This window comes from Myotis yumanensis, unplaced genomic scaffold (genome assembly GCF_028538775.1).
Source record: "Myotis yumanensis isolate MYYU_CA2020_CCGP unplaced genomic scaffold, mMyoYum1.0.hap1 SCAF_8, whole genome shotgun sequence".
In the NCBI taxonomy this organism is placed as follows: Eukaryota; Metazoa; Chordata; class Mammalia; order Chiroptera; family Vespertilionidae; genus Myotis; species Myotis yumanensis.
The window spans coordinates 11,847,467-11,871,573 of record NW_027223759.1 but is presented as its reverse complement, the minus strand read 5'-3'; the positions used below and the strand labels follow the sequence as shown (position 1 = coordinate 11,871,573).

Genomic DNA, 24,107 nt, shown 5'->3' with positions numbered 1-24,107 from the left:
TGCTTGGTCTAGAGACTATGGCCCTCCTTAGGTCAAGGACTCACTTTCTAAAAACGCTTGATGAATGAATGAACAAGGAAGGAATGGAAGTGAATTCTCTTTGAGCCTGTAGGTCTATTTAGATCAATCTCTTCATCCAAAGATCATTTTTGAGTCAATAGTTTAAGGCAGCAGAGAAATTTCAAGTTCAATCCTATCTAGAAGGGCATCTAAAATTCCAACTCCACAAGCAGAGTGATCATTTCTGATGCATGATGCTGTATAGGTAAGCTGCACGAAAGAGTAGGAACCATACAATATCTTTATTGTATCTCCATTGACTGGCAAATTATCTGACACATGCCTAGCAGCTGATGAATACTGGCTATATGAATGAATAACTAACTTCCACGATTTTTATGTATAAAATTTAAATAGCTGTGTAGAGCATCTGCCTATTTAGCTCAGATCCTCAGATGGTCAATCAACTAAGGTATTGTCAGAAGACAAAAAACAGACTTATTGTGTTTATAGAAATATTTCTGATGAAGAAATTAAGTAAATATCTGCTTTTAACTGGTTTCTGATGCAATGTCTTAAAACATAAGTCAAACATTCCCATTCACTTTAACCACAGATCAGACTTACCTTTATGAACATCAGTGAATGTTCTAGGCTAAAACATAAGGAACAAGGAATATTTTGCTATGGATGAGGAGAAAGGTCAGTTTCCTTCCACAATGAGGAGCTCTCTAGTTGGGTTTTTTCCTCCCCACCATTACCCTGACATGCCTACTACTCTCCCTCATCACCACCACATGCTCCCACCTCCTCATCCTTCAAGCTTCTCTTTCTATCTTCTCTCATCTCTGGTTCCTAAAGAAAGTAAAAGCAGAAGGCAGGGGCCCTGTGTTTCGGAAATCTTACATTTTAAAAATCATCTCTATTCAAGAAAACTGTTCTTTTCCTTCTGGCTAGAAAACTGACAAAGTGCTGTGTTCTCTATGTGGCCAACCACAGTTGCTTCTGAACTCCTGACTTTATTTTTTGTGTTCCCCCTTCCCTAATTGCAGGACACTGTCCTGGATCCATGAGGTTACTCAAAGACGGATCTCTAGAAACTGGAATTTCTTTTCTGAATAAATAACCTTTTATATGATTATGAACCAACTCCTACCAATTTTTTTTTTTAGTTCTTTGGTTTACCACACATACACAACTCCATCATACCTCTGTGTAGCCACAGCAATAACAATTACAAATGCATTATTTAATTCATGACAGTAATAACATATCATAAGCCTAAACCTTTATTAACTCATGCTTAAATGTTTCAGAGTTCGTAATAATTGGATCTGAACTGAAGTTTGTGCTCCAGCTACACATTCACTGATGTGCTTCACAAGTGCTTTATGTATGCAGAGTACTATTTAAGGCATTGTGACGGATTAAAACAAACAAGCAAGCAGAACTAAACAAAGCATTATGCTTTCAAGGAAGTTACAATCTAATTAGGGAAATTAAATATATATATATATATATATATATATATATATATATATATTCAGACAAAGTCATTTCCCAAATAAATTAAAGATGCAAACAAAATTTCAAGGGCGTAACCCTACTTAAGGGGTTGGAGGGCGAACTATTATGGAAGACTTAGAGCTCAGAAATTGTTTGTATGGAAATATACACTGTTAATTGTAAATGAGTCATCTATTCATCATACTTCATCATAACAGGCCCCTAAAAGACCACTCCTTGGCAGCATGTAGAAGTTAGTCCTTAGAAATGTGTATTTGCAAGTAATAAATCATAGCTGGGAAAGAGCCTTAGAAATAAGCTACTCTACTAGTACACTGGGGTCTTGAAGGCTCAAGGCCTCGCCCATGGATTCAGAGCTGGTTCATCCTATTCACAGAATTACTGTGCTGTACTGAAGGCCCCCAACACCAAGTCCAGTGCTTTTCCCAAAGCCCCACATGGATCAACTTGCCTTTCTTCGCCAGCCATGCTAAGTTAGTAGGTTTTCTACTCTAAATATTGCCTGAAATACTAGAAATAACATATATACAGAAATCAGAGCTAAAACCAACCGGATTTACTCATCTAGCTTATAACAGCTACCTGTTTGATCTTCAGTTTTTCCCACTTCCACTTCATCCTGCACACGGGGCCCTGGGCAATCTACCTACAACACAGCTCTGAATGTATCCTTATGACTGCTTTCCCTCGCCTTTGCAGTAAAGCTCCTAGCCAGGCATTCAAGGTCCAATATTCTTGAGGGAGCTTCCAAAACCACAACATTCTCAACTACAGTCCCCAGTAATTGAGCGCTATCCGAGCCAGATGGGTGTAATCTTGATCAGGATGACAAAGAAGTTGTCAGGCTCCATTCTACCCACTGTTCTTTGCCAGGCAATCATAGAAGGAGGCACAAAGCAGGGTATTGTCTTCCCAACATCAACTGTAGTGGTGAGGCCTGTTCTAGCCATACCTGGTAAACAGAGCCAAATTCTTCATCCTTCCCACCTATGCTACCCCTTGGGAATAGTGAATTCACTACGGGTACCAGACACTCTGTGGAGGCAAGGCTGACAACTCGGAGTACAAAGCACTCTCCTTCCCCTGGGATTTGACTTTTTTGGTTTACCACACATACTTTGCCTCTAAAGTCTACATTTATAAGAACTCATCAGACTTGGTCTTTTGAGAAAGGGCCCAATATTTTTTGTTGTTGTTAATCCTCACTCCAGCATATTTTTCCATTGATTTTTTAAGATAGAGTGGAAGGGAGGGGGAGAGATAGAGAGAGAGAAACATCTATGTGAGAGAAACACATCAATTGGTTGCCTCCCACACACACCCAACAGGGGCCGGGGATGGAGCCTGCAACCCAGGTACATGCCCTTGACCAGAACCAAACTCATGACCTTTCAATCCATGGGCCAATGCTACCCACTGAGCCAAACCGGTCAAGGCAGGCCCAATATTTTGACTCCATCAGCCAAGCCTCCAGCCCAATGATCACTCTTGCAAACTTTACCACACACTAAAATTCCAGGCCCAAACATGGAAAGGCATAGCAAACTGCAGGAAAAAGGTTGTCGTTTTTATGCCATCTTGACAACGCTTAATATCCTGACCTTTAAGGCAGCGGCAAGTGGCCCAAGGTGTACAGAAGCATTTCCACTTAAGCATCATCTCCCCACTTTTGCCCAAATGTGTACTTTTTTATAGTACGCTCACCTCCCCTCCTAATCAGTTTTCATCATCACTGCATGAGACAATTTAGTGTTCAAAACTGTACACATCATAGTGGTAATGCCAAAGGGGAAAAAAACTAAAGTTTCTCTAAAACAATTTTTATTTACAAAAGCATATACTATATAATAAATGGGTAATACGCAAACTGATCCTAATGGCGGACCAACCAGGAACGACTGGTCACTGTGACACGCACTGACCACCAGGGAGCAGACGCTCAACGCAGGAGCTGCCCCCTGGTGGTCAGTGTGCTTCCACAGGGGGAGCGCCACTCAGCCAGAAACCAGCTCATGGCTGGCCAGTGCAGCAGCAGTGGCAGGATCCTCTCCCGCCTCCACAGCAGTGCTAAGAATGTCGGACTAATGGCTTAGGCCCGCTCCCCTGGGGAGCGGGCCTAAGCCATTAGTCCAACATTCCCCAAGGGCTTCAGAGCTGCCAGAGGGATGTCTGAGTGCCAGCTTAGGCCCAATCCCCTAGGAAGCGGGCCTAAGCTGGCAAGTGGACATCCCCCAAGGGCTCCTAGACTGCGAGAGGGATGTCTGAGTGCCAGCTTAGGCCCAATCTCCTGAGGAGCAGGCCTAAGCCGGCAAGTGGACACCACCCAAGGGGTCCCGGGCAACTAGAGGGCGCAGGCTGGGCTGAGGGACCCCCCCCGCAAGTGTATGAATTTTCATGCACTGGGCCTCTATTACTAAATATCTTATTATACAAGTATCTACCTAAACAACAGGGCCATAACCAAGAACACTAAGGCACACTATCTGAGATTGTCGGCGACAGGAATGGAGGAGGTTCAATTTATACAATGGTACAGAGTCTACATCCTCCAAGTAATAATCACATTAATATCTGTCATCTGATGATCACTGCTATTACACATTTTATCTTTTTAATTTAAACCTATATGTTCGTATTTGATATAAATTTTATCTAAACATTTATACTATATAAATCTTGCCTTGAATCAGAGTTTAAAGAAAGGCAATATGATTTTAAATACATCTAAATCATAGCAAAAAGATGTTCAACTCTAAAGATGAGTGATCAGCATCTTTGGTTTTCTAAAAAATAAAAGATAGAAAATATACAAGTGGAGACAACTTGTGATATTTAGGGAAGTCCTTTTCTTTTTTTAAAAAATATATTTTATTGATTTTTTTACAGAGAGGAGGGGAGAGGGATAGAGAGCCAGAAACATCGATGAGAGAGAAACATCGATCAGCTGCCTCCTGCACACTCCCTACTGGGGATGTGCCCACAACCAAGATACATGCCCTTGACCGGAATTGAACCTGGGACCCTTGAGTCCGCAGGCTGATGCTCTACCCACTGAGCCAAACCCGTTAGGGCTAGGGAAGTCCTTTTCAAGAGAAACAGAATATGAAACTGAAGTGAAAGCAGAAAAGCAAATCAGGGAGGCTTTCCTGACCTTTGGGGTAAGGAACCCATTCAGTACCACTATCTCCCATGCTCAGTGAGTGGCTGATGAAAAATAAAAATACTCCCATGAACATATTGATATTTCTGGTATTCCACTTAAAATAGTGATACATTTGAGTTATAAAATAAAAAATGAGGTCCCTGATTTTTGTTGTAATTTGTTTCTGTTAATTAAATTTTCATCATTTCCATGCCAATGGAGATTATTTGGCTGTTTTCCTACTCTAAGCATGTTAATAGTAAGATGCCCCAGATGCCCATTGGTGTTTTAACAGTATATTTTAAATTTTTGAAAGTATATTTTTATTGATTTCAGAGAGAGAGAAGGAGAAGGAGATATAGAAACATCAATATCTCCAGAATCATGGATCAGCTGCCTCCTGCCCACCCCACACTGGGGATCTAGCCCGCAACCCAGACATGTGCCCCGGCTAGGAATGACACTGTGACCTCCTGGTCCATAGGGTAACCCTCAACTACAGAGCCACACTGACCAGGCCTAACAGTATATTTTTAATGTTTGACCTAAGTTGTGTCACTGCTGCCTCAGAGAAATGTTTAACTTCAAGATTAAGATAAGTACAATCTTTTGTATTTATACATGCATCCTCCTTAGGTTATATTTAAAAAATAAGGAACAAGACAAAATATTTCTATTGTCAGAAAAGTACAATTTATTCCTACCTTTTGTTGCCAGATCCTAAGTAGGTTCCGAGTCAATGACAAAGCATTCTTCCTTCCCAACCTAAATTCCATGGCAACTGATTTGTTTGTTACTCCTTTTTAATAAAATAAAATCTTAGGCAGAGATTATGAAAAAAATGTTTTTTAAATTCATCGTAAGATGTGCAGACCAAGAGAAATAACTTTTATCCACCTAAGAAAACAGTGTCAGAACTCACTGTGAACATGTTTCCAACACTATACTTCAGCAAATAGTTCTCAATGTGAGATCTGGGAACCCCTGGAGGTATCAAGGCCTTTTGAGGAGGTCCACAAAGCCAAAATCTTTCCCCAAGTAATTCTAAAAGGTTACTTACACATTTTATTCGTCTTTTCACAAATTTACAACATTTTTAATCTTTTCAAAAATACTTCTAGCCCTAGTCGGTTTGCCTCAGTGGATGATCATCGGCCTGCAGACTGAAGGGTCCCAGGTTTGATTACAGCCAAATGCATATGCCTGGCTTGCTGCCTGGATCCCCAGTGTGTGTGTGGGGGGGGGAGGGCGGGGGGGGGGGGGGGGAGCAGCCAATCAATGACTCTCTGTCATCATTGATGTTTCTGTCTATCCTTCTCCCTTCCTCTCTGAAATCAATAAAAACATATTTTTAAAAATACTTCTAAATGTTCAAATAGGTCAAATTATACTTTAGAATTTAATATTTCAATAAAAAATAAAAGAACATGTAAATAACTATTTTATATTTAAAAATGGGTGTTAGTTTAAAAGGGGAGCTTAGATACTTCACACCCCTTAGGGTAACTATTATGTTTTTGAAAGAAATAAAGAAAGAAGGAAAGAAAGAAAGAGGGAGGGAGAGGAGGAGGAATGGAGGAAGGGAGGAAGGGAGGGAGACAGGGAGGGAGGGAGGGAGGGAGGAAGAGAAATGCTGGCAGGGAAGTGGAGAAATTGGAAACTTTATGCATTGCTGGTGGAAATGTAAAGCGGTACAGCTATTGTAGAAAACAGTAAAACTGTTGCTCAAATAATTAAACATAGAATTACCGTATAATCCAGCACTTCCACTTGTAGGTATACACTCAAAAGAGCTGGAAGCAGGGACCCCAGTAGATATTTGCACAGCTATGTTTATAGAGCATTATTCACAAAAGCAAAGGAAGGAAAAACACAAGTGGATAAATGGATAAATAAAGTGTGATATATATATATAGTGCAGTGATGGCGAACCTATGACACGCGTGTCAGAGGTGACACGCAAACTCATTTTTTGGTTGATTTTTCTTTGTTAAATGGCATTTAAATATATAAAATAAATATCAAAATATAAATCTTTGTTTTAGTATGGTTGCAAATATCAAAAAATTTCTATATGTGACATGGCACCAGAGTTAAGTTAGGGTTTTTCAAAATGCTGACAGGCCGAGCTCAAAAGGCTCACCATCACTGATATAGTGGAATATTATTCAAGCTTGAGAAGGAAGGAAATTCTGATAGAACATTGAAGACATTATGCTAAGTGAAATGAGCCAGGCACAAAGGACAAGTCATATGATTTCACTTACATGAGGTACCTACAGCAATCAAAATCATGAAACAAATGGTAAAATAGTGATTACCAGGGGTTGGGGGAGGGGAAATGGGAAGTTGTTTAATGGGTGTGAAGCCTCCATTTAGGAAGATGAAAAAGTTCTGGACATGTTGGTGGTGATAGTTGCACAATGATATGACCGTGGCTAATGTCACAAACCATACACTTAAGAATAGCAAAAATGGTAAATTTTATGTTATATATATTTTACCACAATAAAAAAGTCTAACATAAAAAGGAAGGATTAGCCAACCTTTCTCAATAGCACAACTATACCATCGACATCTAAAGATACTAAAAAAAGACAAAACTGATATACCAGGGGTCTCTGATCCATGGAAGGGAAGAATCTAAGAAAAAAAAAAAAAACGAAAAAGAAAAAAGAACCGGGTAAAACTGAAAGTACACAAAGACATGAAAGTTATTTTTTTTCCTTGTCCTATTAGTAATTTACATAATGTGTCTTATGCAAAAGAACATTTTCAAGTAGTTAAGTTATGGCATCATTTTCAAATTAATCACTAAGAATTTAAAAGAAAAGAAAGTGAATATTTTTAAAATATATTTGTATTGATTTCAGAGAAGAAGGAAGAGGGAGAGATAGAAACATCAAGGATGAGAGAGAATCACTGATCTCATTGATCGGCTGCCTCCTGCACACTCCACACCAGGGATCAAGCCTGCAACCTAGGCATGTGCCCCAACCAGGAATTGAACCATGACCTCCTGGTTCATAGATCAACGCTCAACCACTGAGCCATACTGGCCGAGCAAGAAAGTGAATATTTTTAAATGCAGACATAATAAGCACTTTGAAATCTAAACCTGATTAGAGCTTTTCTAAACCAGACATGGAAAAGCCCCTGAAGCACCTTACAGGGTAAGCTACTGTATTGCATTAGCTGGAGAAGTACACACGACAACTGAGACGCCAAGAAAGCCTTATACAATGGACATTGCTGAACGCCGGCTAGATGGTGTTAGTTTTAGAAAGGTATGTATGACAGTACCACTTCCCAGTGATACAGTACCTCCTCAGATGATATATCTGGCATAAAACATGAAGACTGAGTTAATACCTCATCTGCAGAATTATACCTTTGCCTTGCAAATGGATTCAGGTACAGATATGACTGAACGTGGGGCTTCCTTGGTATGAAATGACTACTTGGTGCTGATACTGATGGAAGAATTTTTTATGTGAATGCCTGACAATAGCCACTGGTGCTGGAATAGTGCACATGGTGAATAACTTGTTGGAATCTCATGGTTTATCCTTGGGGTAACTTGTGTTGACACTTGCATTGCTGGTGTGAAAGCAATGGTGGTGAAACTGCTGGTGAATCAAGGCCGTAACTGGACCAGGGGTCACTCTATACTCAACTGCCACTCATTTAACTTACAAGAGGGAAGGGGAAAACTCAAGAATTCCCTTGATGAATAAACATTAACATGATCAATTTTAAATCCTTGATTTCACATCTTTTTGACACTTTATGTGAAGAAATAGAAAGTACGTTTGCATAATGACATACAATGGTCACCTCAGAGAAAAGTGCACATATGATTGATTGAGTTGAGCTGAACTAACTGGTATTTTCATGGAGCACCATTTACACTTGAAAGACTGACTGGCAGACTCACTATGGTTATTTACACTTGAGCTTTTAGCAGATATTTCTCGAAAATGAATGATGTGAACCTGGGCAGTTCACAGAAAACAAATGACAGTATTTGTTGCCAATGATAAAGCAAAAACTAAAATTTTAGAAAACTGTTGTCCACCACTGTGAGCATGATAGCTTCCCAATACTTGTACCTTTCTGATTAAATTACGGTAATATCAAATACATGGTTTTTGAAATTATATAATAAAATGCATCAGCATTTGGAAGATTGACATAACTCAGTGAACCAATGTTTCCCACATGACCAATGTATGATGTTAAAAGATAAAAAGGTCTATTCAAACTACAACATAAACCAATGCCACAGAGTTTGAAATTTTCATTGGTATGACTTCAGATTCCACATTGCAACCAGCTAACCATCACTAACTGAGAATCATCCCATGATTATACTCCATTATATAAGATTCCATCTTGCTTTAGAGATCCTTCTTGCTTGATGACCCAATCAATCAGATTGGGAAATTCCACATGGTACGGAACTACAAGTGACCTCTAAGAGCTGACCTTGGTCTCTGGTGAAAAACCAGGGCCCTCAGTCCTACAGCTGCAAGGGATGGATTCTGCTAGCAGCCTGTGTGAGCACAGAAGCAGGTTCTTTCCAGTCCAGCCTCTTGAAAATGCAGCCTAGCTGAGGTCTTGACTGTAGGTGGTGAGAATTCCAAGAAGAGAAGTCAGCTAAGCGGTGCCCAGGCTGCTGACCCACAAAAACTATGATATCACTATTCTCACAAAATGTTTCTTTTGTTTTAAAAAATATAGTTATTTTTCATGACAATAAGTAATCTTAACTTGTTATGGGCTCACTGTTATATTAAATCAGTTACATATATTTTTAATTTCTCAGTTTTAATTTCTACTCTGATACATAAAAAGAGGTATAGTCCACATAAAAAGCACTCTCAAGTCCTCTAAAATGTAAGAGTTTGAAAAGGAATGTTGGGACCAGTAAGTGTGAGAACTACTGCAACATTTTCCTGCCCCTTATCTCTACCACATGAACCGCCCCCCCCCTTCTTTCCTCCATTTATCTAAATTCTACCCATTTTTTACATTTGGCCATGCCAGCCTACTGTGAGCACTCTCCCTTCTGAATGCCCAGAGAACTCATCTGGCATCTGGCTGTTGCTTTCTTCATTTTTAACAACCAGGTCTCTCCACCTGGATTGTAAAGCCATGAAGGAAAGGGACTATGCTGTGTGGCAAATGACAGGTGCTCAAAAACACCTCCTGCCTTCTCCAGACTAACTTAATTATAGACTGAATAGGAATGCAATTCAGACAAGCCTCTGGGCTCCAATCAGTGCTTGCCACTGCTACACCTCAAGGGCGTGGAAGAGATGGAATCCAGGGCAAACTGAGTCTCTAAAAGGTGACCTGAAGAGGCAGATAAGATACATGTTTAAGTGGAAAAGGAAGTAGTAAATGATATCAGACCATAAAACTTCTATTTCTCAATGAAGTAGAAAGCAAGTTATCTGTGGACCATTTTGTAGTGAGTGAACGAGAGGGAGAGAAACATTGTGAGGAATTGACAGTACTCCTCCAATGACTCTTACTGTGAAAGCAAGGGGGTGGAGGTGGGGGGGGGAGGGATGCATTAAACTGAATAGCAATTGTTTATCAGTTGAATTGTGTCCTCCTGAAAAGAGATGTTGATGTCCTGGTCCCTGGTAACTATGAATGTGTGAACGTGACCTTCTTTAAAAATTGTGTCATGCTTCCACAAGCTAAGGAATGTCTGGGCCACCAGAAGCAGGAAAAGGCAAGAAAGGCTCCTCACACCCAGGCTGTGAAAGGAGCATGACCCTGTCAACACCTTGATTTTAGACCTTCAGCTTTCAGTCCCCTGAGGGAATACATTTCTGTTGTTTTAAGCCACCCAGTTTGTGGTACTTTTTCGTGGCAACTCTAGAAAACGAATAAGCAATAATAAGCAAGGGATCCCGCACTACCTACGGTCACATCTCCAACTAGCCCTCCCTCACCCACAGACAAACCTGGAACACAAAAAAAAATGCAGATCTGAAATGCAAATCTAGTTGCAGCAACCAGAACAATATGTATTTTTTACCTAGAAGTTCCTGAAGTGCAGTTAGATTTTATCAGGTTCTGGGGAAATTGCTGTCAAAACTCAAGCCCACTGAATCTCTATAAATGTGCCTTTAAATACAGAGACAAAGAGTATTTATCCATCTTGCATTTCCTCAACTCTGTGCTACAAAAGGAAGTAATCCGGAACCCAATATTTAAAATTACCAATACTATTAATACGTCATGACAAAAGAAATATGGGATGACAAGTAAAACTCTTTCCATTTCTCCAAAATTGTATGAAGCCATCCAGACTTCTAGGCCAAAAAGAGTCTTAGCTCACGTGCTGGGCATTCACCAAGTCTCAAGATCCAAGTCATATATATACATAAGGTTCTTGGCTTTATAAGCCATAGAGAAATCTATTTATGGTCTTATAATGTGTACTTGACTTTAGCAATTTACCTTCAGCCTCCAGCCTCACACCTTTTCTCAATCCATAAAGCAATGGGATCTTAGAGCTATGGGGATTTTCGATGACCCACCCAATGTCCTCTAAACATCAGGTAGCCCCACTGGTTTTCTAAATATGGGCCCTAACCCATTAGTGGACAGTGAAATCAATGCAATGTTTCCCAACAACATTTTTAAATAAAAAATTTAGACTGAAAATATCAGAGGGCATCATCCACAGTGAGGGCAAGTATACTCATGAAACTTTTATTTGCGTTGTGTATATGTGTTGTGGATACTGGGTCATGAAGGAGAGTCTATTATTATTGTATTTATCAGTCAAAACCCTGGCAGGAAATAGATGGTTCACAATTAGGCTCTTAGGAGTTTAACCAAGAAACTACTTATAAAGGCTTGTAGAGGGTTAAGGGAAAACATTAAGGAATAGTGCTTTTAGCAGTGGTGAACCTTCCATCCTCTAGGACCCCAGAGGTCAGAGAAGAGAGCAGATGCCAATACAGAAAAGTGTGGGGAGGGCTGCCTGATAGGAGCCATGGCCTTCAGTAAAGAGAGGAGCCAATTCACAGTGGTTTGCCCAGGAGAGAGCTGCCCACACTCCCTTCTCCTGCTGGGGCCTCTGCCATGGCTGACCCCAACTAGAAGCCAGAGAGCTAGAAAGTCCACATTCTCTGCCTTTCGGGTCACAGAGGGGGCTGGAGGAAGGTTGAGGACTTGCAGGCACTTTGAATCTCTATCACAAAAGTCTGGGGGGGGGCGGGGGGGGGGGAGCACAGTATAGTCCAGTGATGGCAAACCTTTTGAGCTCGGTGTGTCAGCATTTTGAAAATCCCTAACTTAACTCTGGTGCCGTGTCCCATATAGGAATTTTTTGATATTTGCAACCATAGTAAAACAAAGACTTATATTTTTGATATTTATTTTATATATTTAAGTGCCATTTAACAAAGAAAAATCAACCAAAACAATGAGTTTGCGTGTCACCTGACACGCGTGTCATAGGTTCGCCATCACTGGTATAGTCCATACATTCAGCAACTTAGTCCAAACGCTCTTATTTCTAGATGCCACATTTTTTCCACATCTGCCCTCAAATCCCAATCTTGCAATGAGGCTCTAATCCAAGGCCAAACAGCTGATGCAAAAGATTAGCATCTTGCCAAAACCGGTTTGGCTCAGTGGATAGAGCGTCGGCCTGCGGACTGAAGGGTCCCGGGTTCGATTCCGGTCAAGGGCATGTACCTGGGTTGCGGGCACATTCCCAGTAGGGGATGTGCAGGAGGCGGCTGATCGATGTTTCTCTCTCATCGATGTTTCTAACTCTCTATCTCTCTCCCTTCCTCTCTGTAAAAAATCAATAAAATATATTTAAAAAAAAAAAAAAAAAAAAAAAAAAGATTAGCATCTTGATGAACTCACGATTTATGATCTCAGCCAGGCCCCCAACACTTCCTGACAACCCGTTAATCGATCTTCTGTCTCCCACCACTCCTCCCGGCTCTCCATGCAGGGACAGACCATGTCTTACTTGTCTCTGTATCCCCAGGCCTTAGAGCCTATAACATCGCTGCAGACATTGAAATGTCCGTTGAATAGTGCCTACAAAAATCTCACACTGCTTCTTCTCCCCATTTCTACCCAGAGAGACTCAACTCCCAAAAGTCTGATTACTTTGCCCTGAAATCTCAAAGACCATTTTCTCTTCTGCCTCAATATGTGTAACCTCTACTCCCACAGCAACACATGGGCCAGTTTCTCCACCTCCAGTCTCAGATTCCTTTGTCTCCATTAGTCATACAAAAAGGCAAATCACACAATATCAGCACCTGCCTAGACTCCTCAAGCTCTTTAGCTAGTCATTACCAAAGGCCTCCTGGCTCTGACCCTGCCTTCACCTTAAGGGTCTCATCCCCTACTATTCCCTCCCACAATCACATCTCCTACTACTCCTTCCCACAATCACCCTTGGGAAATTTTCCGTAATATTCTTCTCTTCCCCTACTCAAAGTCAGATGTAGGCCGTCTCTCTCTCTCTCTCTCTCTCTCTCTCTCTCTCTCTCTCTCTCTCTCATCAATAAAAAGTTGGACTTAAAAGTAACCATGGGTTTAGGTACCAGATCTTGATAACCTTTTTGATAGAAAGTAGCTGAGGTAGGTGTGAGAAGAGGGTAACATAACAGAAATACCAAATTTTCTAAAATCCTCTCCATTTTTAAAATTTCATTTAAATAGTTTTAGACTCATGCAAATAACATAAATGTATTTGTAATAAAACCAACACAGCCCTAACCGGTTTGGCTCAGTGGATAGAGCATCAGCCTGTGGACTCAAGGGTCCCAGGTTCGATTCCAGTCAAGGGCATGTACCTTGGTTGCAGGCACATCCCTGGTGGGGAGTGTGCAGGAGGCAGCTGATCGATGTTTCTCTCTCGTCGATGATTCTAACTCTCTATCCCTCTCCCTTCCTCTCTGTAAAAAATCAATAAAATATATTTTTTTAAAAACCAACACGACATTAAGGAAGCAAGAAAATTCCTTAGGGTGGCACCCAAGGGCCTTCACAATCCAGTCCAAGTTAGTCTGGGCACCTCCACTCCTCCCTGGGCTACACTCCACTTTCCACAACCCTCTCAGCCAGCGGACGCCTTCTCACTTCCTTCCCTCCACCTAGAAAGCCTCATCCCACTTCTCTACCTGGCAGATTCCTCATCAAGCTTCCCAACAGTTTCAGTCTTTTGTTTCAGAGCGTCCCTTATCTCCATTGTATCAGGCAAACATTCCACTGGCTCATTCTCAGGTGTGCTTCATCCCCCAGAAGGCTGTGAAACTCATCAAAGCCAGAGACAGTGACTGATTAATCTGGACATGTCTATCACTGAGGCCAGCTTTGTGACCAGGTACATCGGTGGCCCTTCAAAGAATTCTACACTTGCTGTTATTCAGCTCCTTGTGTAATCCTCTCCCTTGAATCTGGGCTGAACCTGTTACTTGCTGGAACTAATGGAACATGGCAGAACACATCATGCCAGTTGCAGGTCTAAGCCTGAAGGGTGCCTGGCAGCTTCCAATTTTGCACCCTTTGGAGCCTGAGCTGCCATGTAAGAAGTGATACCCTGCTGTAGAGTTCTGTGGAGAAAAACAAAAAGCAGAAAAGCAATATAGAGGCTGGCTGGAGGGGTTATAGTTATAAATAGTGTGGTCAGGAAGGTTTGTGGAGAAGGAAACTATCTCTTAAGATGAAAAAGATAAGGAAGGCAGATAGGTGGATAACTGCGGGCAAATATTTTAGGTGGAGAAAACAGCACATAAGGTAGACCCTGCCTGGCATGTGTGAGTAACAGCCCAGATATCAATGTGGCTGGGGAGAGAGAGGGGGCCTGAATGGTAAGAAATAGTGTCTCGTCATCCCCAAGACCAACCAAGTTCAATGTTTCATGGGGAGGACACACAGGACTCAGCATGTGGCCATTCTCACAGCCATCACTTACTCCAGCAAGAGGGCAGAAAGCCGAAGCAGGAGAGGGACAAGGCACATGGGTGAAGTCTGGGGAAAAACTGGGCACAAGCTTCAGAGGATCCTCTCAAGTTGGACGCCCCCGCCCCCGTTCCCGGTAACGAGTTTTGACAGCACATGTGAAATGTCGTTTACCAGGGAGGCTCATTAGAACCTCGGCATCCAAGGTTTTCAGGGGGGGCTGATGGCATAGATCCCTCCTCTACCTAGCGGCCTCAAAAGTTCCAGCCCTCCAGAAAAAAGGGCAGGTATTCAGCACAAACCATATTGTTTGCGTGAACAATTATGGCACAGTGAGTCATTCTCTTCAAGGAGTGGTGGAAACCCTCCCCAAATCTCAGCTCCCAGATGCCAATTAAGGACCAGCCTTGCAAGTAGGCCTAAGGCCAGCAGTTTCAGGGCAGAGGTGCTAACTTTCTGACCTGCATATTGATGGCATATGGATCATAAGAGAAAAAGGGAAATCAAGGGTTATCGCAAGAATTTCTGACCTGAGCAACTGGAAGGATAGAATTGCCATTTAATGAGATGGGAAGACTAGTGGGAGGGGTGGATTTGGAGTAGGGGATCTGGAATTCAGTTAGGCACATGCTAAGTGTAAGGTTCCTCCTTGACATCCATGCAAAGTTGTCAAGGACTCTGCCCTGTTGGAGCGTGGAGTTCTTAGGAGAGATCTGGGGTGTCACTAAACAGATGGTATTTGGAGCCTTATGTTAGATGAGCTCATCCAGAAGCACCTAAGTCTCACTGAAAATGTCTAGATTTTTGTTCACCCTCCCTGTTGGCATACGCTCCGCCTAATCCCAGAAATGGAGAATGCTTTAGGCTGGTGCATCAAAGGTATAAGCCTCAACCTGCTCTGTAAGTCAGCTGGGTTTTGCTCTTGTCTTGGTGGAGGACTTATGAATATAAAGGCTCTCTCTACTGCCTGTGGATACCAAAGAGTAGTAAACAAAGATCCCTTTCTGACGGCAAAGTTCTCAACAGAGCAGAGAGCAAGGTCTATAAGAAGGTCAGGTGAAGGTCTTCCTGGGATCTGAGCTGCAGACCAGTGGTTTGCAAATGCAGCTGAGAAAAATCGTCGGAGGAGCTTTGGACCTGAACTGTCCAATAAGGTAAGTCTCTTGTGACTATTTAACTTTAAATTAATTACAATGTAAAATTCAGTTCCTCAGTTGCACTAGCCACATTTTAAGTACTTAGTAGCCAGAAGGCTACAGGCTACCCTATTGGAACACACAGACGCAGAACATTTCCATCGTCACTGAAAGTTCTATTGGGCTTCACTGCTTTAGACTTTCCAAGAGAGGCCCAAAGCTCTGCATTTTTAATACACAACTTAGATTATTTCAATAACCAATAACCTCAGCAAACACAGTCTCATAAAAACCTGACAATATCATTTGCTCAACTTCCTCAAAGAGAATCTGTGGGACAAATAACCTGGGAATGAATACTGGTTAACTAAGCCATTTGAGCACAGTGCTCCAAACTACAAATCAGGGCTGTGATCATCCCACGTGGGACAATTAACTTAGCTCAGATGAACTAAACTACAGTCAAGACCATGGTCAATATATCCTGTTAGGCCATAGGGGAAGGTGAGAGAAGGTCCAGGGGCCACAAACTCAAAACTCTACCAACAAGCCAGCCAAACAGCAACAGTACATGAAGTGGGCCATAAGTAAGCAAATAGGAATGAGATTAAAAGTTAAGCATGAGGACAGTAACATATACTCACTTTCCGGAGGCAATAATGGAAGTGAGAGCATTCCTTCTAAAGAGAAAAGACATGCCTCCGCTGCCACTAACGATGGCTACGTGGGAAACTGAAGCTCAGAATTGTCAGAGCTTCGGTACTGTTTCCTCCCCCTCTCCCCCTGCAAAAAAAAAAGATGGAAATCTGTATTGTTGCATGAAATCTCAGAATATTTAAACATGGCAACTAAGTCAAAATATAACACTGAGTGGAACTAAAAAGCACATCTGTGGGTCACAGCCGGCCCTATGAGCACTGTGTTTGCAAACGTAGAGGCTGTCCAATGAAAGTCAAGTAGCAGAACTAAAACCAATTAGAAGCAAGTGCCACTCTTACGGTGGGTGAGTCAGTGCCATCCGTACACTGGGAAGAACATCTAGTCCACACATTGCGAGAGAAGAGAACTGAACAGAAAATGAAGCACTCAAGTAAGTCAGTGCCCAAAAAGCATTTTCAATATGATGGTCCTAGTTTTTGTGTAAAAAAAAAAAAACACCTTAAAATATGGAAACAAGGCATCAAAAGCTGAAAAGTTCAGAAATTCAAGCGTACCAGCTTATTCTTCTACACAAGTCCCATACAACAGCGTACCAGATTCTCATTATGTACAAGTTCTCTTAGATTCTGACCTCAAATTTAATCAAGAAATAAAGTTGTTACTGTTGACTTGTTCAGATCTGGGAAGCTGGCCTCGGCTTGTAAAACAAACACATTATTCAAAATGTCTGAACACAAAAGAGATTGATTTTGAAAATTTTATCAAATGTTTCATTCATTTAAAAAAAGGGAAAGAAAAAAGGTTTCTCATACAGTCAGATCCACAAATCAGCTTCTGAAAAATTCTAGCACACCCATTTTCCATGAACTCAATGTTCATAATATCTCATTAATTTCAACTGCTGAATACACCATACACTCTTGTAAGTAAATAGGTTATTCACTTCAACCTCACCGTGTGTGTGTGTGTGTGTGTGTGTGTGTATTTGTGTGTGGGTGTATGTAATGAATGTTCAACTTAATAAATTATTTGAGCTCAGATGAACCTGCTGAGAGAATTCATACAGGGTAGAAATAAAGAGATAGTTGCTAATGACAGATTGGTCAATAGATGCCTAAGATACAGTATCTGCCATGGAAAAAATTTAAAACCAAATGAGTTCAGTGATACCAAGACTGGTGGTTGTGGATTGGTGGTTCTCAACCCTGAGTAGGTATTAGAATCACCTAGAGCAGTGATGGTGAACCTTTTGAGCTCGGCGTGTCAGCATTTTGAAAAACCCTAACTTAACTCTGGTGCCGTGTCACATATAGAAATTTTTTGATATTTGCAACCATAGTAAAACAAAGATTTATATTTTTGATGTTTATTTTATATATTTAAATGCCATCCAACAAAGAAAAATCAACCAAAAATATGAGTTCGAGTGTCACCTCTGACATGCGTGCCATAGGTTCGCCATCACTGACCTAGAGTGTCTTAAAAATACCGACATCCAGGCTCCACTCCAAGCCCAGTGCATGAGAATCTTGGAGAAAGGAAGTCAGGCATTTGTATTGTTTTAAATGTGAAATGTTAACGTTAGAGGTGACTAATAATCAGCCAGAGTTGAGCCCCTGCAGGATATGGGCTCCATCACCCCTTCACCTGTGACACATAATTTTGATGATAAATTAGACTAATTACTCAATGGCCCCCATCTTGACTATTTAAGAAGACAATCTCCTCTCCACTAACTATTTAACTTAATTGGATTTAGAGGCTGGGAAGCTGATAAACTACCAGAATCCAAAGACAAGTGATCCCATAATTCTCCCCCATTAGTCAAATCACCTCCCCAATAGAGTTCCTCAAATGGGAGGGTGTGGGGAGGCAGCAGAAACCTCAAAGTTGCAGATTTCAAGTTAGCACCTTCCTCAGTTTCTTCAGCATCCTACCTACTTCCTGCCTTATCTGATGCTGACTCAGCTGGTTCCTCACATTCCACAAATACCAGTCTTATTTGTTTCTTCTCAGCAACGGACAGATACTTCTCTGATGCTGCCCACAAAACCCAGAATGTCCTCCTTGGCCTTCGCTTACCCTCCAAACGTTAGAAACCCCGAATCTAACCTCGATCGTGAAATCTGACTTTCTCTCATCTAAATTATTCAGGGACCTAAAGAAACCAACTTAACTTACATTGGGTTCTCACCAAATTTGTTTTCTGTACCGCACGCTCTACCTGGATGAGATCTAGCCCATTTTTCCATCTATAATTAGACTGAGGGACATTGTTCATACTTCATTTGCAAATCCTGCAATATCTGTCTCAGAAATTAGACTTCTCCCTTACAACCATAAAGATCCCTACAGTAAAAGATAATCAAGAGGAAACTGCCGATGTCCTGCCTCTCCGCAAGAAACAAAACTGCTTTTTCATTATGTTATTGTAGCAGTTTGTAGATGGAATTGTCTTTTTAAAACAAACTGTAAAAAATAAACAAGGTGGGGAAACTCCAGTGCATAATAACCTACTGGGCGGTGTAGTTAATGACAGTGTAAGGGCCTGGTCACCCAGTGCTTGGGGTCAAATTCTAATTCCACAATGTACTAGTCACATCTCTGCTACTGGAGCTCCAGTGGCGCAATCGGTTAGCGCGCGGTACTTATAACACATCTCTGTTACTGAGGTGTGACTTTTCTCCCCATCTGTAAAATGGGAATAATAGTACCTACCCTCGTGGAGTAAGTCATTTAATACCTGTCAAGCTCCCAGGCCAGTGCCTGTACAGTGTAAGCACGATTCATGTTAGTTGTTATTATTACATGCAGGGTGTAAAATCTTGTTGTCCAGGGAAGCAAGCCTTTTAAATCATTTTCACTCCTTTAACACGTTTTCACTGATTTAAATAAATGAACTTATGACTAATTGTTTTTCAAATTGAATTTTGATATTTCTGATCTTTTCCCATTATTTTCTAAGTTCAATGGATAAGAGCATGGAATTTGTCAGAGTATTTCTTGACATTTTAGTTTCATTAGGAATCCCACTTAATACTAGTTAAGCCTTATATGATTACAATATTATTTAAAATGGAACTATGGGAGAGGAATATTTGGGGAAGGGAAAAATATCACTTGCCACTTATTAAATTGAGATTTTAAAAGCCAAAAAAAAGGGAGGGAGGATTTATAAGCTGCAGGTGACCTTTAAATGCCACATTCATTAATATATAAACATAAACAGAAAAATTTAATGTCTGGTAATAATAGTAAACCGGATCAATACAATTACATTATGGATTCTGCGATATTATAAATTATGCTTTCAGTCCAGAATATCAATAACTTTTTAACAACTTTTAAGATCAAATTATAATACATTAAATATCACCTAGTTAGTTCCCTGCATGTTATTTGTAACCTTATATCTTACTCTATTACCTAGACAGCTCCATGTACTAAACTTCTAAAGATCTATGATTTTAGGGCATAAATTATTTTAATAATGAGTTAAAATGAAAATAATTCATCATCTCAGTAAGACAATCCTTCAATCTACTTTAATAATTGGCGTAGAATAATTTTGTTACTATTAACCTTAGCTTACTTTCAGAAGTTAGGGAAATATGACTTCAAAGACAATTGGTTACATGTGTACCTCTCAGGGTAACTGAATTACACAATGTAAACAGCACAAGCTATTGTAATAATGTAACTACAATACATTAAGGTGGATACTCATATAGTTTTATAGGCCTCTTTGATTATTTTCCCGGCTCTACCCCAATTCTATTAGTAAAGAGTTCAGCTTTGGGTATTTTATTTAATATATTTACAGACCTCTCACTCTACAATTCTCAAGCCCTTGGTTGTTCAAGGCAACATAAACATGTATTTATCCAGAGTAGAATTTTTTTTCTGTATAATAATTTTTGGCGGGGGCACAGAAGTTGCAGAGATTTTTCTTAACTGCCCAAACTATATATTTGGAAGAAACAAAATCATTGTTATGCCTTGGATAACGTGTAAGCCATTACAAGAAATCACATCTTCCCATCATTAAATTGGTCAACACACCACTTCTACAGTTCTCACAGCATGAGAACAAATAATAAAAGATCAATTGGCCTCTGAAGCAAGAGTTTAGGACTTATCCTGTTGCAGGAGGGTTTGGGGCAAACAAGATGTTCCACTTGAATACCCGAAATGCCTTCTCCATTGATGAAGACACAGAAGGAAGCCCAGTATGTTACCCAAGCACCTCACAGGGGCTCTAGGGTCCAGCTAAGTCTTGTGAACACGCATTCCACGCTTTAAAACACGGCCTGCGCCTCACTTCATGTTTACTTGTTTCTGAGTTCAGGAACAGAGTTAGGGACAGTCTTGGTCCTCGTTGCAACAGTCATCCACGACGTGACACAGACCACACACGTGGTAAATGCTCATGAAATGTGTGGCATTAAAATATAAACACTTGACATGTAGGCTGGATGGTGTAAGCAAACAGCATCCTTCCACCCAAGTTCCCGCCCAGTAAGTCACTCAGGGAGGACAGCTGGCGAGGCTGAAATTCCAAGGGCCCCATCAGTTACAACTTCCCAGTGTGTCACTTGCACCAGCCAACTTTCAAATTCCAAGGAGGCGAAGTAGGGTGGGCCTTGGAGGGGGCGAGTGGGGGGTCAAAAACCACACCTGAGGTCAGCAGCGCCTTCAAGGCTTCCCTTGCAAAGCTTTCCCTCAAACAACTTCTCAAGCTGCGCTTCTCAAACTCAGGGTCCTGCCAATCACCTGCGAACTTGATTAAAAGCGGAGTCTGGGGCAGTGAGCCTGGATCAGGGTGCGAGAGCCTGCATTGCCAACCACCCCCCAGGGGACCCCCACGCTGCGGTTCCCCCCCACACCCCCTTAGAGAAGCCAGGCCCTCCAACCCCCAAAGACACCCGGGTCGCTGATAGCAGCAACATCCAAAAGTTGTGGCCACAGGTTGTGAAAATTCAAGTTGCCCGGGTGCTCTGCGGCCTCTGCGCGTTGCCAGCCCAGACGATCGGTCCTCCGGGCACCTGGCCTCCCTCGGTGCGCTCGCGGGGAGACCGCCGGCAGCCGCGCCCCCTCCCCCGCCCCGCGCGCCCCGCGCCGCCCGCCCCCCGTGCCGGCTCACCTTCTCCCGGGTCTTCAGGTACCTCTGCAGCGCCTGCTGCGTGAGCTCGCGGACGCGCAGCTGGCCCTCCTTGCAGGGCACCACGATGCCGGTCCTGCCGAAGCACACGGTCACTTTCATCCTGGCCCCCGGCGATCACGCCGGGCCTGGGAACAGGTGTCTGGCCCGGCGGGTGCAGCCCCGTCTCCGGGGACGCGCGGCGCGGGCGGGCCCGGGGTGTCTCTCCCCGGCGCCCCCTCCGGGCCTGGGGCTCGCAGCAGCGCCCCTTGGCCCCGGGCAGGCGGGCTCCTGGGGGCCGGGATCGGGGCAGGGGAGGCGGCGGGAAGGGCTACCTCCCAGGTGGCGGGGCCGGGACGCGGCCGGGCTCCTCCTCCTGTTCCGGCTCCCGCGGCCGCTCAGGCTCCTGCTGGGGCCCGGCCGCGGCGGCTGCTCTGCGCGCGCCAAAGCGAAACTGCCGGCCCGGCCCGGCCCGGCCTGGCCCTGGCCCTGGAGGCGGCGGGTCGGCCCCAGGCCCGGGGCGGGAGTGGGCGGCGGCGCGCGGGGCCGGAGTTGGGAGGAAACTTTTGCGCTGGTCCCAACTCCGCTGCGGCGCGCGGCGCTCTGGGCTCCCGCGGCCCCCGGGCGGCTGGGCCCGGCTCTTAAAGGGGCCGCGGCGCTCCCGGCTCCACCGCTCCCTCGGCGGCGCGGGGCGGGGAACGCGCCGGCCGGTAACTGGAGCCCGGGAGCCTGGTCCCCTCACTCGGTCTCTCCTTGGCCCCGTCCCTCCAGCACACACGGAGCTCTGGGGAATGGTAACGGGACCCGGGAGCTGCTCACTGGGGAATTGAAACCGGATCTCAGAAAGCACACTGGAGGGAAGGGCCGGGAGCCTGCAGGGCTGCACCCTTAAGTGAGGGGATCGAGCGAGATTCAAGGCGAGCGCGGGAGCAGGTGCTCTGCGCCACGCCCACCGATCGCCCCGAGGGCAGGCCGCTCACAGGTATTGAGCTGCTGCGGTGGCCCAAGGGCCTGCTTGGAACTGGTCTGAAGCCAGCATCGCAGCTGCCCTCTGAGCCCTGAGATGACAGAAGGTAAGGGTAGGGATCCTGGGGGGTAATGTGGCAGTGGAGCCATTCCTTGTACAGAGGGAGACAGTATTCCCACAAAAGTTACACCCCGGGCCCGGCTATGATTGTTTGTGCTTACGTATATTCTTCTGAAAGGTGCCTCCTGTTGTGCATTTGACGGGAAAAACAATTTTTAAAACGTTTAGATTCATGATTTGGCAGGTGTGAATCCATCACCAATTGAGATAGGCGTATGTGGGGCGGGGGGGGGGCGGGGAGAATTCAGCAAATAACGCGTGCATCATGCGTAGCTCCCACATCAAATGAGCTCCGTTAAGCCTAACATCAACCCTGTAAATATTTCCCATTCTGTGAATGAAGAATGGGGCTCAGTGAGGTTAAGGGACTGAGCTGACCACGGAGTCAGTTATGCTGAAAGGAAATCATTTCTTCCGAAGCTGAATCTCTGGTCTCCCCAGTCAGTTCTCTCAACAATCCAGTCCATCCAACATGATCCTCGGGCTACATCATGTGTTTCTCTGCAAAACCGTTTGTTCCTATGTCAAGACACTTAAATTGAACTTGGATTGCCAAGGACAATATGATAATGCATAGGACATTGAGTTAGTGGGCTCATATGCTTTGAGAGTTTTAAATTATTAACTCATTTATACATGCAATAAATTATATATATATGTATATATATATGTATATATATATATATACACACACACACACACACACACACATATATATGTTGTCTTAAAGGTATGCAGGGCCTTATAGGCAGTCAATGGCATCAAAGAGGATCATGCAGATCAAGTTGATTTTAAGAAAATATATTAGTATAATTTGGTAGCAAATACAATACAAACTAATTTAAATAAACTCAAGACAGAATGTATTTCCTTCTAAAATCAGAAGATCCAAGAGCACTCTTTTGAGGCAAGATTGAAACCCAAAACCGATGTCCTCAGGGGCCTCCTCTCTCCATCCAACAGGCAAAACAAGAAAATGGAACCAGACGCTCTGTGCATCTTGGTGTTATTTTCGTTCTCAGGCAGGATCTCCCAAAGGAGACAAAGATGCCCAGCCTCAAAGCCAGCCATCTCAGACGCCACGAACCCTTTCTGCGGTGAGGACTTGCATATCCAAGCTTGAGTCCGCCCCCTCCCTCTGGCGAGATGAAGGCAACAGTGATTGGCCAGACCTGGTTCACCTGCCACTAAATCATATCGTCCTGAGAAAAGGGGAGGGAGTAAACCCTCAACAAATGGGTTTACAGAAAACATGTAGCCACCACGAAATATGATCGCTTCCCAACTCTCAAGGAGCTCATAGAGAGGAGGGAAGACAAGGCCTACAGATGTGGGAAGTTAAGTAGAAACTATAAAACAACAGTGAATTTGATAATTCTATTGAACACTATTGATTTAGATATTTGCCAGGCACTGATTTCAGTGAATATAAAATACGTATATAAAGATATATAT

The 24,107-nt window shown here is 43.0% G+C and overlaps 1 protein-coding gene across 1 annotated transcript in view; it reads right to left on the bottom strand.

Annotated features, from left to right (window-relative positions):
• Positions 1-21,974, bottom strand: part of PARD3B (par-3 family cell polarity regulator beta) — a 907,609-nt gene extending 885,635 nt beyond the window's left edge. The window contains exon 1 of the mRNA XM_070421939.1: positions 21,569-21,974. Within this exon, the coding sequence (XP_070278040.1) occupies positions 21,569-21,688 (120 nt within the window). The 5' untranslated portion in view covers positions 21,689-21,974. The remainder of the gene's footprint in view (positions 1-21,568) is intronic.
• Positions 21,975-24,107: the final 2,133 nt, after the last annotated feature.